The sequence below is a fragment of the Trichoderma virens genome, assembly GCF_000170995.1.
Source record: "Trichoderma virens Gv29-8 chromosome Unknown TRIVIscaffold_85, whole genome shotgun sequence".
Lineage (NCBI taxonomy): Eukaryota > Fungi > Ascomycota > Sordariomycetes > Hypocreales > Hypocreaceae > Trichoderma > Trichoderma virens.
In genome coordinates this window covers 558,105-574,329 of record NW_014013664.1, presented here as the reverse complement: position 1 = coordinate 574,329, position 16,225 = coordinate 558,105, and the positions used below count along the sequence as shown (strand labels likewise).

Sequence of the window (16,225 nt, the reverse complement as noted above, 5' to 3'; positions counted from 1 at the left end):
TAACCGTGAAGGAAAGAAAAAAGCGGATCTATAGGCTTCAACTTTATCCTAAATGAGCCATTTGATTCTATATCATCTTCTAGATCTCTGTCGCCACTGCGGAGATCCGGACGTCATTTCGGACGAATAGTACATCAGCTACTAAAGATTACACATAGTTCAGGGGATTCCATTGCCGTTTCAAGACGCGTTCCTGGTTTTTCGATTGCAGTTCCAAATCCATATGGCACATAATGAGTAAAATATAGTGAAGTTTCGTCCGACGTGCCCCGTAGGTTGGATATAAGAATGTCCACAAGGAATTGGGGAAAAAAAAAATAGTATGATCACACAATCTAACGATACATCAATCATATCAACAAGAGATACAAGACAACACAGAAATAGTGTATCAACAAGAACATTAGCGACCATCAATACCAACAGCGACATAGTACACCAGATCGACGTATCATAGCAAGTCAAGATCATTACAAGTCAAGATGCCTAACGTACTTGTTATCGGACCAACTGGTTACGTCGGCTCGGCTCTTAGCGAACAGCTCATTCGTAGCGGTGATAATTACGTCTACGCCGCATCTCAGAGCGAAGAGGAAGGATTCCGCCTCGCTACCAAGGAAATCATTCCCATTAATGGGAACCTTGATTCACCTCAGGCAGCGTTCGAACTCATCTGTTCTAATAAAATCGATGTTATTGTGGATACCACCAGCTATAACGACAAGACAACCAAGTCAAGGCTTTTAAGCACCATTGTGGAAGCTGAGAAGATCAGGCGGCAACAGCTCTCCAAGGGCAAAGACTTCATTCAACCAAAACTAGGCTTTGTCACTCTGAGCGGAATATGGACCCAAGGATCAACAGAGGATCCTTACGGGAGCTTTCAGCCTATGACTGCGGAAGCGCAATCAGCCGTACCCGAAGAGGGCCTTAATGAGTCAAAACTTTTATATGAACAGGAGGTTCTGGAGTCTAGGGCAGTTCTTGATGTTGCTATCATCCAGCCATCGTTTATTTGGGCTCGAGGAGGCGCCTCTTGGACTCGCATTCTGGGTCCTCTAGTTGAAGGAGCGCGCACAGGATCTACTGACGTGATGAAAATCGCCGTCGACCCTGAAGATCAGGTGTATTGCTTCACCAATATTGATGATGTAGCTGCTGCAATTGAGCTAGCGGTGAACAAACTGCAGCTCATCAATGGAAACAGCGTACATCCGGTTTTCGAGCTGGTGGGAGATCAGTTTCCGATTGGTTTGCTGTTTGAGCGCGACGCTCTCTATTTTGGATGCAAGGGAAAGGTAGAAATGTACAAGCCTGAGGAAACAGAGTTCTTGGATGTTATTGGCGGGAACCACAACGCCAACAGAGCCAGGTCCGAGCAAATTTTAGGGTGGTATCCTAAGAAGCGATACTTCTTGAGAGACACGTTTATCTACGCCAACTCATTCATGGCAGCTTTGGCACTTGCGAAGCGTAAGTAGGCGGAACGTTAACTAGTATTCGAATTGTAGAATTTTTTTTTTTTTTTTTTTTTTAGAATAGAACTAGTGATAACAAAACCTTCTCTTATAACCTCGATAATCATGACATTTTCTGCTGCTAAATGAGCTGGTGTAAGTCTGCCTGAGTTATGAAGTTGGTAACCGCGAACAGGCCGCTCAGAACTAAAATCATTATCCAAATTATGTACAAGACATGAAGCCGCAGATACAATGAGAATACTTGAATCACCCAATTATGTTCACTTTATTCACTACTCTTTTCCGTAGATGTATCTCTACCGTCTCTTTGTAGTAATCGAATAAATCCATTTGAGTCTAATCCAACAAGAAGATGATTCCATCTTATCTTATCTTCTCTACAAGCAGAATTTTGAGATAGACTCGTGTGTAAGCGCAACTGCTTCTTTGTCTTGCTAGTCAGTACCACACTCATTATTGCGATGACTGAACAAAATTCTTGATTAGAGCAACATATTACTTCCGATTTTCAGCATTTTTCTATACTACACCATAACTTGGCAGGCATCCGTGAATATTATTCATCGACCATTGTGACTAACTGCTCACTACACCCATTTCTTCAAAAAGTCAGCTTGCTCCTGCAGATTCTTTTCGTGTGCCGGGCCAACAACAGACTCCTCTAAGCTGCAGAAACTGTGGAATTGCTTCGGCTCAAACGCTTTCTCATAAGCTCGGACCTGGTCTTGGTAATTTGGTAATAACGGAGCATCGGTTGCAACCCAGTAAATCGGGCGAGGAGAAATACGATGTATCGATGAGGTAGGCTCAAATTTGCTTTGCCAATACAAGCTCTCAAGCGTCAGCTTGTTTTCCCATGGTGTTCCTGCAGCATCTGAGATTAGCTTAAATGTTGACCACAAGAAGAATCCCTAAGGGTTTCCAATGATGCTAGCCAGTGGGCTCTTCTCAGCCATCTCCATGGCCTCCGCAAAGATGGGAACGTATTTATGCTCAATCTCGGGGTTTGCAATCCGAGAAGCTCGTTCCTCCCATGCTTCCCGGTATGCAGTCGGAGGAAATCTGAGCATATCAATCTCCCCAGAGAAGAATGGAGATATCGCCATAACCGCTTTTGCACGCTTGTCATAGGCGCCTGTTTGCACTACAACTCCTCCGCCATAACCAATTCCCCAAATTGCAATTCTATCGCCGTCTACATCGGATCTACCAGCCATATATGTGATAGCATCTGACAAATCTTCGGCTTGCTGGAAGAGGTTTACATGTTGTCGGGGTAGCCCGTCACTTGATCCCCAGTGTCGATGATCATATTGCAGTGTAGCAAAACCAGCTTTGTGGAATGCTTCAGCGGTGTCAGCTGTACCATGTTCCTTTAGTAAAGTGAGCTAGATGAATTGTTCATTAGCAGTTCATTCACTTTCTAGGATACATCAGTTGATCAGAGTACCCATACCCATGTAATCATGATAACAGATGGTGCTTTTGATGCGCCTGGTAATGTCAAGTTTCCGCGAAGGGTTGTTCCATCTTGCGTTTTAAACTCGACTCGCTACTTTGTGAACGGCATGTTGGATGTATTGCCTTTGTTGGGGCACCTCCTGCCCATCGGCAGGGAGGAAAGGGAAAGAGGAGAGGGACGTCCGAGGACGTCCCTATATATATATATTAGGTTATGCAGGTAGATAGACCTATGATCATCATCTTCTCCCTCTGCTATCATCGTTACACCCATCGTGACGTCTGTAGAGGTCTTTGAAGACCTGATAGCCTTGGTCTGGAACTTGACAAATCTACTGCTCTGTGTTTTTGCTATTTAGAAGTCATGGCTGTTTTCGGTGCTGCTTTATATACTGAATATTTTGTTCGCCCCGTCCTGGTACACACATCTTTTCTTTTCATAAGTCCATTCATCAATATTCAACTCCGTTGCTTACAGATTTATTTATGTGGTGACTTGTAAGAGACAGAATTACTAAATAGGAATACTTGATTCCTTAATATTTTTCTTATTTCAGTGCTAAACGCATCACGCCGCTGGGTAAAGCACTGACAGGTATATCCTAGCATACCTTTTTAGTTCATAGTCGTAATTTTCTTACTAAGTTTGAGACCTTGATTATTACATATTCACATTATGCCAATTTACTTTCAGTATACTACGTCGTAAATATTCCCAACCTACAGACCTCGCCACTCTGTTTCTGTTTTCCTGAGTACAGAGCGATGCTGTGCCCCATCCCTCCATATTCGCTCGTAATGCAACTAGACATACACACTGGGGGCCAAATATGGACCAACATGTAGTCGCATTTCGGTAACTTATCTAAACACGAGCTTGCAATAAGCACCTATACTGCAATTCACGATCAATAGATATTGCATCAAATGTTGATTCCTCATCTTCCTGCCACATGCGTAGTTGACCCACCTCCTAGTAACTAAACAAGCGACGGCAATGCGGAAATAACTGGAACTAATTATACCTCGCCTCCAATAGTCACGAATAGAATCTGCATTCACAAGGTTTACGAGTAGTCCACTTAGTTACTGGCTTTGCGCTAATGGTGCGAGCATTCGACGTGCCGTAACTCATGGCTTATGTTGCTACAGTAATACTGGTAATAGGATGCCATAGAATTCAACACTTTTTTACGACATAGAAACCGTGATGTCTGATAGCAAATGACGTGCATATATACATATTTCAGTTGAGAGCTACAAATGTCACAGTATACCGCATCTCGATTTATAAGCACAACTCGAAGACGCAAGAAACACTGGGGGAAACAAATACTGAAGACTCGCCCCAAACCAAGCATTCATTTACTCTAGCGCCACTACCTGTGGAAAGATATCCGATGAAAGATGCATCTTCCCTACGTATATCGCTTGACCGAACTCTACTCCATTCTCCTACAATTGCCGGAGGCTGGCATTCATTTTTTGGTGCCATCTGTTCAGGATCGGTCTTACGCGCTGATCTGCTAGAGCTTGCAATCTGCCGTGTTGCCCTGCTTAACCGAGCTTGGTACCAATATGACGGCCACATAGCGATGCTACACCGTTGTGAAGGATTTGGCTCGGCAAAAATGAGCGTGTTGGAAACGCTGCAGCCGTCGGACAGAGGACTCCTAAGTCTCGATCAATGGGCTGTCCTTAGATATGCCGATGCCATAACAAGAAATATTGCAATAGAAGATGAAATATTCGCGGAACTGCAAAACTCAGGCCTCAGCAGCAGAGAAATTGTGGAACTCACGGTAGCTGTGGCGGCATACAATGGTGTGAGCAGATTTCTGTTTGCATTAGATGTAGGGGAGAGAAATTCAGAATCAAGATGGGTTAATTATGTGATTCAATTGATGGCGATGAAACGAAATACCTAGAAACTGAAGGCTGTCTTCTTCCTTGTCATGGATAAATATTCACCAACAGCATAATTTATGTCTATCATGGGCAGGGCTGGGCTTTTCTTTTGTGTACTGAACGTTAAGATTTTGTACTTTTTCCTTCTCTTGTATAACTTGAGCTTTTTACATCATCAAGTACAATAGCCCTCCAACGATTTCTTGTCATGGCATAATCTCTAGCTCATATGTCGCAAAATCCACATATAGATGACTTTACAAGGCCTGATCAACGGATTCGATACCTCACTACGGCATACACATTCGCAATCGAATTAAAAGTAGCAAATAAAACCATGACCTTTTCCAAGGTTATTCGCCGTCATTACAAGAGTGTATGTAAATATATATCTATTGTTTCGTTGAATCGTCCCAATCCCATGGCTTTCTAGGTATGCGGTTTATGGCGTGTGTAATATAACGAGGTGGAAATAACCTCCAGGAGTCAACGAATAGATGATATCTTTCTCATGATAGTGGTAATACGGTTTGGTGTCTTGGTAGATTACTGAATAGATAGCTGTCGAATTGGAAATTCGTAAAGGCGGCGAATTGATCATTGTAATTTGGAATGCTATCGTCAGCAAGTGGAGGGAGGTCGGCCAAACTATCCAATTTCTGCCGAAGCTGGTCGCGTTCTTCTTTTACCGCGTTATACGCAGCTTCAAGCTTTTCCACTTTTTCTACAAGGGTTTGAAGCAATTTCTCCTTCCTCCCTCGATACGCTCGTTGCCTGATGCTCTACGTTAGCCTCCGCTCCTTTGGTTTTTTTTTTTTTTTTTTTTTTTTTTTCTTTGGGGGGGACTTTGGCAGTGTGCTTACGCGTCTCTGTTCCTCTGTCGCTTTGAAAGTTTGTGTATCACTGCTAGATCGACTTGTGATATTGATGATGATGATGCAGGCGATTGAGATCGACTCGATGGAGTTGAGAGTGGTGGGTTTGGAGTCTCGACTAAACCTTCTGACATTCCATTAACTGGTTGTGAGGTAAATGATTTGGTAGGCGAGTGGCATCTCGACGAAGGAGCAACGAAATCTGATTGCTTGGTGGGCAAAAAGCACTGTATCACCTCCGTATATGCTTCCTAATCACTTCTCAGCCCCTTTTCCGAAAAAGTCTTTTGCCTAAGAGAGGTTCACTTACATATGTCATGTCCGTGGGGTCCCACATATCATAGCTGAATTGACTGTCGTTCCACGAGGAGATAGAGGGGTTAGATTCCTTCAGATCCATTTTTAACTTAGTTATTCGGTAGGCGGAATTTTAGATGTTGGTGTTTCTATTTTCCAATGAAGAGCTCATGCAAAAGGAGATGCATTTGTCTTCAGTGACATATATGTCCAGCAGCTTGCTGACGCTTACTCTTGCATGACGTAAATATCAACCGCCAGGGTACATCATGTAGACAAGGCTTGATTAGGCAACCGCTGATTTCCGCTCCAGGGATAGCCAATTCTCAACCGTTGAAACTTTATATGCCCAACTTGCAGAGGTAACTGTTACTATGGAAGAGATCTTCGAATAGTTCTTCGCAAGGTTGAATCTAAGAAGACAGGAGAATAAATCTCTGTCCGCATATTCCGATCGTTACGACACTAACGCATGAAGAGTCGCCCGGCATTGCTGGTGGACATAACTCGAAATTGCGGACCTGCTACGCCAACTCTCTCGGTGCCCGTGTAGTTTGAGAGCAACGGGGATAAGCCGACAGAGTAGGCACGGAGAACTCCGCGTTAGGCCAACAATTGGGGAAAGCTCCTGGTTAGATCCATAAGACTTAGGCTCCGGGGCCCGCATGTACGCCCCTCGCTTGACGTTACCAAATTGAGGTCTTGCTACCTCCAGTAGTCAATTCACGCCATTAACACGTCGGACGAAGGTGCGGACGAAGGTGCGGACAAAATCGCAATGTGATATCATTATCTCAGGATTTCCTTCACAGAGGCTTAATAATGCCCTCTAGTTGTGTCATGCTCAATTACCCCTTCCACATTATACATTCAATTGGCATGGAATCATGAGTTCCACTAGAACTGCATCATTGCATCTTACACATGGCTTGGTATTTATCACCAACATTGAGAGAAAAAGAACGCCCCATTAAGGTTAGAAAAATCCAAATTTATAATATATTTTCTATGTAGGAAACCATTCAAAGCCTCTCCATATTTGCCGTGCCATCAACTAGGTATGTTTTAGGTAGTAAATTACAATGAGCTATACTCTGATTGTCAAACTTAATGGTGTCTACGGCTGCATGAAGCAACCCAATACAAAGCAAACATATGTAGTAACTGACTAGAGGCCAAAAATTTTAGCCTGTTGCTCCGGAACTGGTGCGGAGCTGTACTGACTAAACAGATGGAATACAAACACTACGAGTGAATATCGATGACATAGGGCCTGAAAAAGTATAAGTATCTCAATCCGAAATTTCTCAAGAATTCATATCATTTAGGATATAGACATTAAAAAGATTCTCCAAAAAGTTCAACTATTACCCACATCAACCTCTAGCAAAACACAATCCCAGAACGGGGAAACAACAAAGACAAATATGGCAAACAGTGCAATTGACTTCTACTCTCACCGTAAGTGTATCACCAAGATCTGTATTCTAACGGTATAATTGTCGTGCAATGAGCTGATGAGTCTTGTCAAAGGCGATGGCCCTAACCCTTGGAAGAATGTAATTCTCTTCGAGGAATTGCAAATTCCTTACAATGCTACTTACCTCACCTTTGGAGGGGCGAGTGGTGGTGTTGAGCACGAAGACTTTTTGAAGAAAAATCCAGCTGGGCGTGTCCCATGGATCAAGGACCCTACAACTGGTTTGTATAGCAAATGTCCACATGAAGTCAGCGACTAATACTTCAGTAGGAATTGAGTTGACAGAGTCCAACCTGATCAGCGAATATTTAGTTGATCATTATGATACGAAGGGTATCTTTAGCGTGGAGGGCGAGCAAAATAAGCTTCTTGTCAAGCAATGGCTCGGATTTCAGGCGGCCTCCCAGGGACCATTCTTTGCTCAGGCAAGTCTTTCAAGAATGATTCCATTATTCAAGATTCATCAGTTCTAATGTTCTAATCGAAACAGGGTCTGATTGCGCAACACATCTTGAAGAATGAGGGCTCAACAAAGCACTTTCAAGCCTTAGTCAAAAGGACAATCACCACTGTAGACCGCGCTCTCCGAGGCAAAGAGTACCTGGTTGGAGACAAGATTACTCTGGCCGACCTGGCATATATCCCTTGGGACCTGGCATTGGACACTATTCTATTGGGCGATGCAGAGGCTGCAACTGCCAAGGAGCGTAAGAAGTTGTGGCCTGACTGGTTTGCGTGGCATAACAGGGTCTTGCAGCGCCCTTCAGTGCAGAAGATGATCGCCATTCAGAAGAAGGTTCAAGGTAAAGAGTAATTAACATAATATTCATGTACTTAGATCATAATTCGCACTTTGCATTAGCTATTAGAACCATTTCTAGGTTCACCTCTCTTATTTTGCAAACGTTGAAGTGATGCAGATCGGGAAAGATGCCCGCTGCGTGATGAAAAAAACAGCCGCCTCGTCTGGCTGCCATGCATACGATACTACAAGCCAATCAGCAACCTTTATATAAGATGTAACTATCATTTGATTCTGTCATGAAAATACGCAGCTGCTTGAATACATATACATAGAATAATACATACGGATATAAACTCTATTTGTTTATTCACAATACCAGTCACACATTTTGAGCCTGCATCTTCGACTGAACCCATTTCACCACACCCCCCTTAGCGACGATTTCTTGAACGCTAGGAGGCATCTCTCCAACTTTTTGCTCCCAAGAGGAGCCATCTTGCTCCGTAATGGTAACCGTGGAGCGACGGACGTCCCAAAGCAACTTCCAGCCTGTACGACGAGTCAGGGGCTTCTCCGCATCGTCCTTGTACGCTTCACGAAGCCGCTCAACCAGTTTTGGGATCTCAAGTCCAAGGAGGGCGTTGTTGATGCCTGGAAATATTTCCGTTAGTTGCTTGACATCATGAGGAAAGGCAGGAGAATCTCAAGGGGTACGCACTATTGCGGCTGAAGATGTTGCCGAAGCTACTGGCAACAACGAGAGGAATCTGGTTGGCTAGGATAGAAGTGGCAGCCTGCTCTCGGGAACTGCCGCAACCAAAATTTCCACCAGCCACCAGCACATCATTTGGTTTAATGATCTTGCCAAACTCGGTATCGTAGTTCTCCATGCACACCTTGGCCATTTGCTCCTTGGTCAGGCCATCCTGGTAGGTGTAGCGGCCAGGGTAGATGCCATCAGTATTGATGTTGTCATTATCGCCTGCCGCCGTTAGGAATTAACTCCATAAGTTCATATAAAACCACTCACAGAAAACAATCTCGCCTTCGATCTTCTCAGGGAAACCCGGGAGGACGTCAGTCAAGGTCTCTTCTTCAGTGGCCACTGGGCTGGCCGATTCTTCAGCGGCTCCTTCAGCAGCGCTAATCATGCTCTCCATCTCGCCAATGATTTGGTCAACGGCATTTCCCACGGCGTGAGCTTTGTCGGCAACAAAGTCACCAGTTCCCTCGCCAAAGATAACCTTCTCGACACCTTCGGGCTTCAGGTACCAACCAGGGCTAGTGATTTTACCACGAATAGCACTGGCTGCGACTACCTCAGGGCTGGCGAGATAACACAGTGCCTTTGGGCTACCTAAACAGCAAGTTAGTATTGGATAAAAAGTTGGATTCGTAGGCTCGAGTTACCCATGCGCCCTTTATAGTTTCTATTACTCGCCGAGATGCCTACCTCGCCTTCCTCGAGCAAACCCTGTAAATAGATTAGCACTGAGCAACGACATCTAGATCATATAGTAGTATCCGGTACATACAGTACCCTGTAAAAAGATTAGCACTGAACAAAAACGTCTGAATCATATAGTATCTGGTACGTACGAGTCCTATGCATGGTCCGCACCCTGCTGGTAAGAGCACAGCTCCAGACTGTTCGAGGATCTGCCAGTCTCCGGCCTCTTCCGCTATTTTCTGTTCAGCCAGAGATGCAGGTGCAAGATAGAACTTGACACGAGGATGAATCTTGGCAGGCTTGCCATCTGTACCAGCCTCACGGAATACACGAGCAGCAGCAGCAAAATCCTCGCTCCTGCCATTGGTGCAACTCAGAAGATATGCTTTGTCCACAGCAATATCTTGAGCCTCGAGGTCCTTGACGGGGTTGGCAACTTTCACAGAGTTGGGACCAGCAACAAAGGGCGAAAGGGTGGAGAGGTTAAGATAAAATTCCTTGGCATATTTAGCACCAGGATCAGCAACCATAGGGCTCTCCAAAAGCTCATCAATCCGCTCGTGATTTATCCGATCCTTGGTAGGACTGTCAGACATGGCTGCAACTGTGGCTCTGCCGCGGTACCATGAGATGAGCTTGTCATCAACAGGGAAGAGTCCTACCCATACGTATTAGTAACTCAGCGGAGTTGCGGGGGAGAGAGTCGGACCTGATAGCGCTCCCCATTCGGTTGTCATATTGGCGATTGTCAATCGTTCGGAAATGGGGATGCTGTCCAGAGTCTGCTCAGACCCGGTAAACTCGACGCACATGTTGAGCACATCAGATTGCAGCAAGGAACATAATGCTATGATCACGTCCTTGCCTGTGACCCCCGGAGCCAGGACGCCGGTGAAAGTGACTTTCGCAATTGGTGGAACCTGCCAGAATACTGTAGAGGTTGCCAGGACACTTGCAGCGTCTGAGCGTACAATAGCCGTGCCCTACGAGAGGTTAGGAAAAGGAAGATATAGTTCAATCAGTAGAGCGACCAACAAGACATCCGATACCACCGTACATGTTGGAGTGACTATCGCTAGCAACGGCAACCTGCATCTAAGTGAATAACAATTACCATAACGTTAAATAGATGTTTTGCTCACGGTTCCCGGCCAAGCGTAGCCTTCTTCAATCATAATTTGGTGCCCGATTCCGTGTTTAGCGGGATCTAGTAAGTCAGTTTACCTTGCTTCATACATCTTTGGGGCGGGAAGTCCCGGAAGTGCCAGCATACAAAAATCTATGCCATGCGTCTTGGCAAACTCCTCAATCAGGCGGTATTTGCGTAGATTTTGTTCAGAGTCGTTCTGTACGTCATGGTCAAGTCTACTAGCAATTAGAGAGGGTATATGAGCTGAATTGGAAGCAAGATAGCGTACGTCATGACGACCTGGCGATTATCGTTGACTGAGGTGGCGCCCATTTCCATATACCTACACAGCTCAGTTAGCGTGTAATTATCATTAGTAGAGTAGGTGTTATTACTTGGTAATTACGGGCCAGGAGTTGTCGTGGGTCATGCTTTTATGAGGTCTTTTGCACATAATATTAGCTCGACTTCTTGGTATCCGGACTGAGCATAGACTAACCGCAACGTAACATAATCGCCAGCTTTGACTCTTCTTCCTTCACGGAGGCCATCTGCGTGAAGTTGTACAATCTTCTCGGTAAGTGTCTGTGGGTTGGTCGGGGTGGCGGAGTGCAGAGAGGACTGGAAGGCAGAGGATTTGGGGATGCTATCCGTTTGCGACTGGAAGGCCTGTTGCCGTCGGGGGTTGGTTACGGCATAGGTACGGAACTGAGTCGCAGATGCCGACAGCAATCGCGAGCGGGCAATTGAGGTTCGAGTCTGCCGCGCCGCAATGGCGGCAGCATTAAGAGATATGACTCTTCGCTAAAGAAGTACACTGTCAGTCAAGCTTCTTGGATGGGATACCTGCACGCGATAAAGCATTGATGGTTGGTAGGGAAGCATACTAGCGCAGTCATGATGGATATCTACAGCCAGGAAAAGGCATTGATGATTCCAAAAAGACCGTTTCTGGCGTTTCAGCGACAACCAGGGAATAGTTAGCGCTGCCTGTGGATGCTGGTGATAACTTCAATTCCTCTGCAGAGAGCCGGCCTCGGAGCTACGTCACAAAAAAAAATTAGTAGACATGTAATGTGGCAGCTGTGATTGGCTAGAGACAACAATAGCCACTAACAGTTGCGGTCCTCGTCCGCATGCTAGTGAGGCTTGGTCTGCTAGATTGCACTGGGCTGTATAACCTAAACCACTTGATTATAGAAACGTAATATAAGACCTAATCTTTTATAAATAATGTAAAGCATAGATAATTCTTACAGTGTAAGCTTTGCTAGAGTTTAGAATGAATTATTTGTTCTTTTATAAAGATTGGGTGAGGGATTCGGTCAAATAAATGCGCCTCCTGCATGTTCACCACTTACACGTAACTTCACAAGATGTGACTCGACAAGCCGCCTACAACACGATTAGATGCAACTCTCTAGACAATGTTTCAGTGAATGATATAACGCCAAATAGTACAGGCACCACCATCCTATGAGGCCATTTGACGAATAAACAAAGAGAATAGAGTGAATCAAAGCTGGCGCATCGATATACATGCATATACCTTCATCTTCTATCGTACATTTGTAACCACAAATACACAAATCCACGAACCGTCTTTATCCATAAATCCATGACCGCGTGCCCCGAAAAGAATATGTCGTTACTCATACACACCCAACTCCAAGCCATAACAGCCACATTTTTTTATCCACATAATCCAACAAAGAAAATGAAAAAAGCATATAACCTCTTACTACTGTACATGTCTCGTACCGCTCACTTGCCGAACAAACCCATATTGTACATTAATGAAATGACCCAGGGGAAGCATTGTGCTTTTGATTGACCCTCGCACTCCGACTCCCATCCTGATACCTGTAGAAGTTGGAGTTCGATCTGGGCTGGCTGCTGCCAAAGTCCGTCAACCATGGATTTTGGTAAAAAAGCACATCATTTGCTTGAGGCTTCGGCGCTGTAGGCTTCGGGGTTGTAGGCCTCGATGTTGTAGGCCTCGACGTCGTAAGCTTCCGCACATCCTTGACGATACCTTGCAACTCCTCTTCATTGCTCACGATCTGGGCTTTGATAAACGAAATATTGCTCTGCGAGGACTCTTGAAGCGTTTGCATTACAGGAGTGCGCGGTATATACGCTATATCATCAAGCTTCGGGGCCAACTTAGGATCCGGAACGATGGAGGAGTCGAGTTGCGCGTCAAGGCCCTTATCCAGGAGTGTCTGGATATCTAGGCTCTCACCATGAGGAATCGGAGTTTCGTGACTTGGAGTGATGCAGTCCATGTTAACTTCCTTGCGGAGAACGTGATCAATATCGACAGCAGAGAAGAAAGCGCAGGATTGTGGAAGATCGTTGATTCCCACTTGTTGTGCGAACATGGCACGGGTCCAGATATTTGCAACCTGGAGTGCAAGTGCAGCCCTGTATTTATCCTCATTCTTCACCAGATACCGAATTTCGTCGTGGACAGTGATGGCTAGTCGAGCATCGAGGTTGAACCGGCGGATCAAGTAATCCATAGAAACGATCAGCAAATGGAGATAGTCGACGCCTGAGGATTGAATGGCCCAATTAATGCGGGAAGGAAGATAGCTGCCCTTGCTCACAAAGCGACTCATAAGGGCTTGCGTGATGCCTGCTCCCAACACTGGTGTTCGGGCCCAATCCTGTTCCGCGAATTCTTCCAGCTTGTTAAATACAAATGACTCTGTTCCGCCTCTCCAGAATGTGTGCTCGTTTATTGCCTTGCATTTGGTCTTCGTGCCTTTGGTGTTGGCGTACAGCCTCTTGGCAATATCCATTGTCTCTTGTTCACTGAGTGCAGGATTAAATTGTCGAAGAAGAGTCGCAGCAAATTTCAGTCCAGCTCCGTAAATACGCCCGTAGTTGAAGACTTTCGCGTCATTTCTAGTGATGCCCAAGATTGCCGCTGTCCGCGAATGCAAATCTGTGCCTGCAGCTTTTGTCCCCTCAAGCGTCATGAAACCAATTGCATTTCCGCCATGGATTTTGAACGTTGCATCGCCCACGAGGCTAGCAATCCAGAGCTCTTCCGAGTCTACATCGGCACCCACAAAGCAGTAGCCATCTGGAGCTTTGACCATCGACTTCAATTCAGACCCAACACGGTTCTTCTTGGCATTGCTTGCTGTGAGCCAGGTGATCTCGACTGCGCGCCGAGTGATTGTGCCCATTGGGATAACCTGGGGCAAGATGAAGCCTTGACGCTTCTCTCCAACTTCCATCTCTTTGGCCTCTTTTTTGGTGGCGAATATGTCGTGCTCGTAGACGACCATCTGGGACCTTATCCTGTCGCGCGCACTCATCCAGTAGGAGCATGAAGCATTCATTTCCAGCGCCTCTTTCGCATACTCATACTCTGATGATAAAGTTCCATTTTCGAAATAGTTGAGATATCCCTTTGCCATAGGATTCGAGCAGCGAGCAGTGGGGCCATCCTTATGAGGGAGCTTAAAGTATGAGTGCCCCCAATCGTCGCGCAGAGCAGGATCAGATTCACCAAAGATGCACTCCGGCATTTGCTTCGCGGTGTATTTGGACACATCGGCCGGGTTGACTCGAAACACCCAGCCATACTGGTTAGACCAGAATAATGGATGCCCATCCCAAGCTAACTTTAATAGCAAGGGCGCAATGCGAGTTCGCACCGTTAGGTTGATGGGAGCTTTGTTGCTGGCAAAGAGATCTTTATACCATTTCGGTTCGCCTGCTTTCTTCTGTCTTCCATCCTGTCTTATTGGATCGTTCTTGCGTTTACCCCCGACCATCCTAATTTCTTGGCCAGACCAGTCCAGCTGCATCATCCAGGGATCATTTTTCCAAATCTCGGGCTTCTCCTTTATTTCCAAAGCCTTATTCGCCAGCTCCTCTAGCCTCTTCTGGACCGATGCAGTTAGTTTCTCATATGTCGCATCCGCATGGGCGAGGTATGACTCCCAAGTCTCGTTGACCGGTAGGATGACAGATGACAAGTGCCGCAGGGCAGCGAAGCTGACTGGATGTGGGCAAACGTTCAAAAAGCTGGGGAGGACGATTTGATATACTTTGTGGGTGGTGGACACATCTGCAGCGCAGTATTCCAGGAGCCGATCCAACTTTTCCAATATGACTTTGCGGTCCAGCTCGACAAAATCATCACGCGTACTTTTGTCGATGGTGGCATTGAGATGGAATTTGGCAACATCCTGCAGTGAGTTGATTGAACTTTTCTCAAGCCACAGCTCCTCTTCTTCGTGTATGCTTTTATTTTTCAAAAGCTCCGCCAAGCCCTGATCAACGTCTCCGCTAGCGACTCTTTCTCTCGTCTCTCGATTTTTCTTGAATCTCATCCAGGTCGGGCGTTGTCGTGAGCACATACCATTAACAGCAACGTGCAGCGACATGGTATCGAGGAATCCAGTTCGAGTTTGCTTAAGACTGTACTCTTCCAGTATTCTGGCTCTATCATACCCGACATTGTGTCCCACAACGATGCGGTCTTTGGTTGGGTCGCCAATCGGGATTAGCTGTCGCTCGTTGTCGGTCTCGCCCAGTAGCCAAGGGGATAGCCAAGAATACCAAGCCGTAGGGCTAACTGCGCAAGCCATTACTGCGAAGGGGTGTTTTTTATACATGACCTCTGTGTCAAAACACAACATTTCTTCATCAGGCGCTTCCACCGACTCCGGTGGCGTCCCATCAGAGTAATATTTGGTCCACCCACTCTGTCGCACCCATTGCTTCGGCTTAAGAGGGACATTAGCGCAAGCGAATTCTTTAGCCAGCCGCAAATATGGTTCGGCGCAATCGATTCCAAGCTTGTAAAAGTGTTCGTCGAGGGTCTCGCCCTTGAGTTCGGGCAGGTCGAAAGCGATGGGGTCAGAGTTATCCGTATTCTTTCCATAGAGGTCGTGTCGTGTCAAATGATCTCTAGACAGCTTTACCAGCTCCTCAGGCGGCGGTTCGGAGCCCCCGGGAAATATCTGAGAGAAGATGCGATCACTGAGTTGCTGTACACCAACTTCATTGTATCGCGGAGTGGAAGACACTGTTGTTGCAGTATCAGCTACCAATACCAAAATCGCAAACGCAAACATCATCGCAAGCATCTTACAAGCTAAAGACCTGATATCCTTCGATTCAGTCCTTTGGACAACATCAGCGAGCCATCGCGACTGCGCTTTCCAAGCAATGCGGCGTCCTCGGTGGCGAGCAAGCCGAACGAAGCTCGTTATTGGAGCTCGCTGGAGCTGGCCAGCGGCAGAGTACAGTGCTCTCATAAGCGTGGGGACGACATCAATGAAAGGCGACCGAGCGCCAAGTGGTTTGATCCAGTCGCGACGAAGAAGGCAGAAAATGTGAATGTTCCTAGGAAGTGAAGTCCATGGTCATTC

The 16,225-nt window shown here is 46.0% G+C and overlaps 6 protein-coding genes across 6 annotated transcripts; 3 read left to right on the top strand and 3 right to left on the bottom strand.

Annotated features, from left to right (window-relative positions):
• Window positions 1–482: 482 nt before the first annotated feature.
• TRIVIDRAFT_43884 (uncharacterized protein) lies at window positions 483–1,481 on the top strand (the record flags this gene model as incomplete). The annotated part of the gene is made up of 1 exon (XM_014097551.1): window positions 483–1,481. The coding sequence occupies one exon, from the start codon at window positions 483–485 to the stop codon at window positions 1,479–1,481; it is 999 nt and encodes a 332-aa protein (XP_013953026.1).
• Window positions 1,482–2,392: 911 nt separating this feature from the next.
• Window positions 2,393–2,949, bottom strand: TRIVIDRAFT_66855 (uncharacterized protein; the record flags this gene model as incomplete). The annotated part of the gene is made up of 2 exons (XM_014097550.1): window positions 2,393–2,869; window positions 2,938–2,949. The coding sequence occupies 2 exons, from the start codon at window positions 2,947–2,949 to the stop codon at window positions 2,393–2,395; spliced, it is 489 nt and encodes a 162-aa protein (XP_013953025.1).
• Window positions 2,950–4,369: 1,420 nt separating this feature from the next.
• TRIVIDRAFT_121115 (uncharacterized protein) lies at window positions 4,370–4,810 on the top strand (the record flags this gene model as incomplete). The annotated part of the gene is made up of 1 exon (XM_014097549.1): window positions 4,370–4,810. A coding segment is annotated over one exon (441 nt), but the record flags the coding sequence as incomplete, so codon positions are not given.
• A 2,639-nt stretch (window positions 4,811–7,449) lies between these two features.
• Window positions 7,450–8,316, top strand: TRIVIDRAFT_193911 (uncharacterized protein; the record flags this gene model as incomplete). Its single annotated transcript, XM_014097548.1, has 4 exons — window positions 7,450–7,483; window positions 7,556–7,723; window positions 7,773–7,931; window positions 8,048–8,316. The coding sequence occupies 4 exons, from the start codon at window positions 7,450–7,452 to the stop codon at window positions 8,314–8,316; spliced, it is 630 nt and encodes a 209-aa protein (XP_013953023.1).
• Window positions 8,317–8,559: 243 nt separating this feature from the next.
• On the bottom strand, window positions 8,560–11,801 carry TRIVIDRAFT_231565 (uncharacterized protein; the record flags this gene model as incomplete). The annotated part of the gene is made up of 14 exons (XM_014097547.1): window positions 8,560–8,898; window positions 8,966–9,229; window positions 9,278–9,604; window positions 9,658–9,721; window positions 9,783–9,788; window positions 9,847–10,355; window positions 10,407–10,680; window positions 10,733–10,786; window positions 10,840–10,904; window positions 10,971–11,062; window positions 11,116–11,169; window positions 11,222–11,269; window positions 11,326–11,630; window positions 11,714–11,801. 14 exons carry the CDS (start codon window positions 11,723–11,725, stop codon window positions 8,627–8,629), a joined length of 2,346 nt encoding a protein of 781 aa, XP_013953022.1.
• An 818-nt stretch (window positions 11,802–12,619) lies between these two features.
• Window positions 12,620–15,928, bottom strand: TRIVIDRAFT_43834 (uncharacterized protein; the record flags this gene model as incomplete). The annotated part of the gene is made up of 1 exon (XM_014097546.1): window positions 12,620–15,928. One exon carries the CDS (start codon window positions 15,926–15,928, stop codon window positions 12,620–12,622), a length of 3,309 nt encoding a protein of 1,102 aa, XP_013953021.1.
• Between the last annotated feature and the right edge of the window lie 297 nt (window positions 15,929–16,225).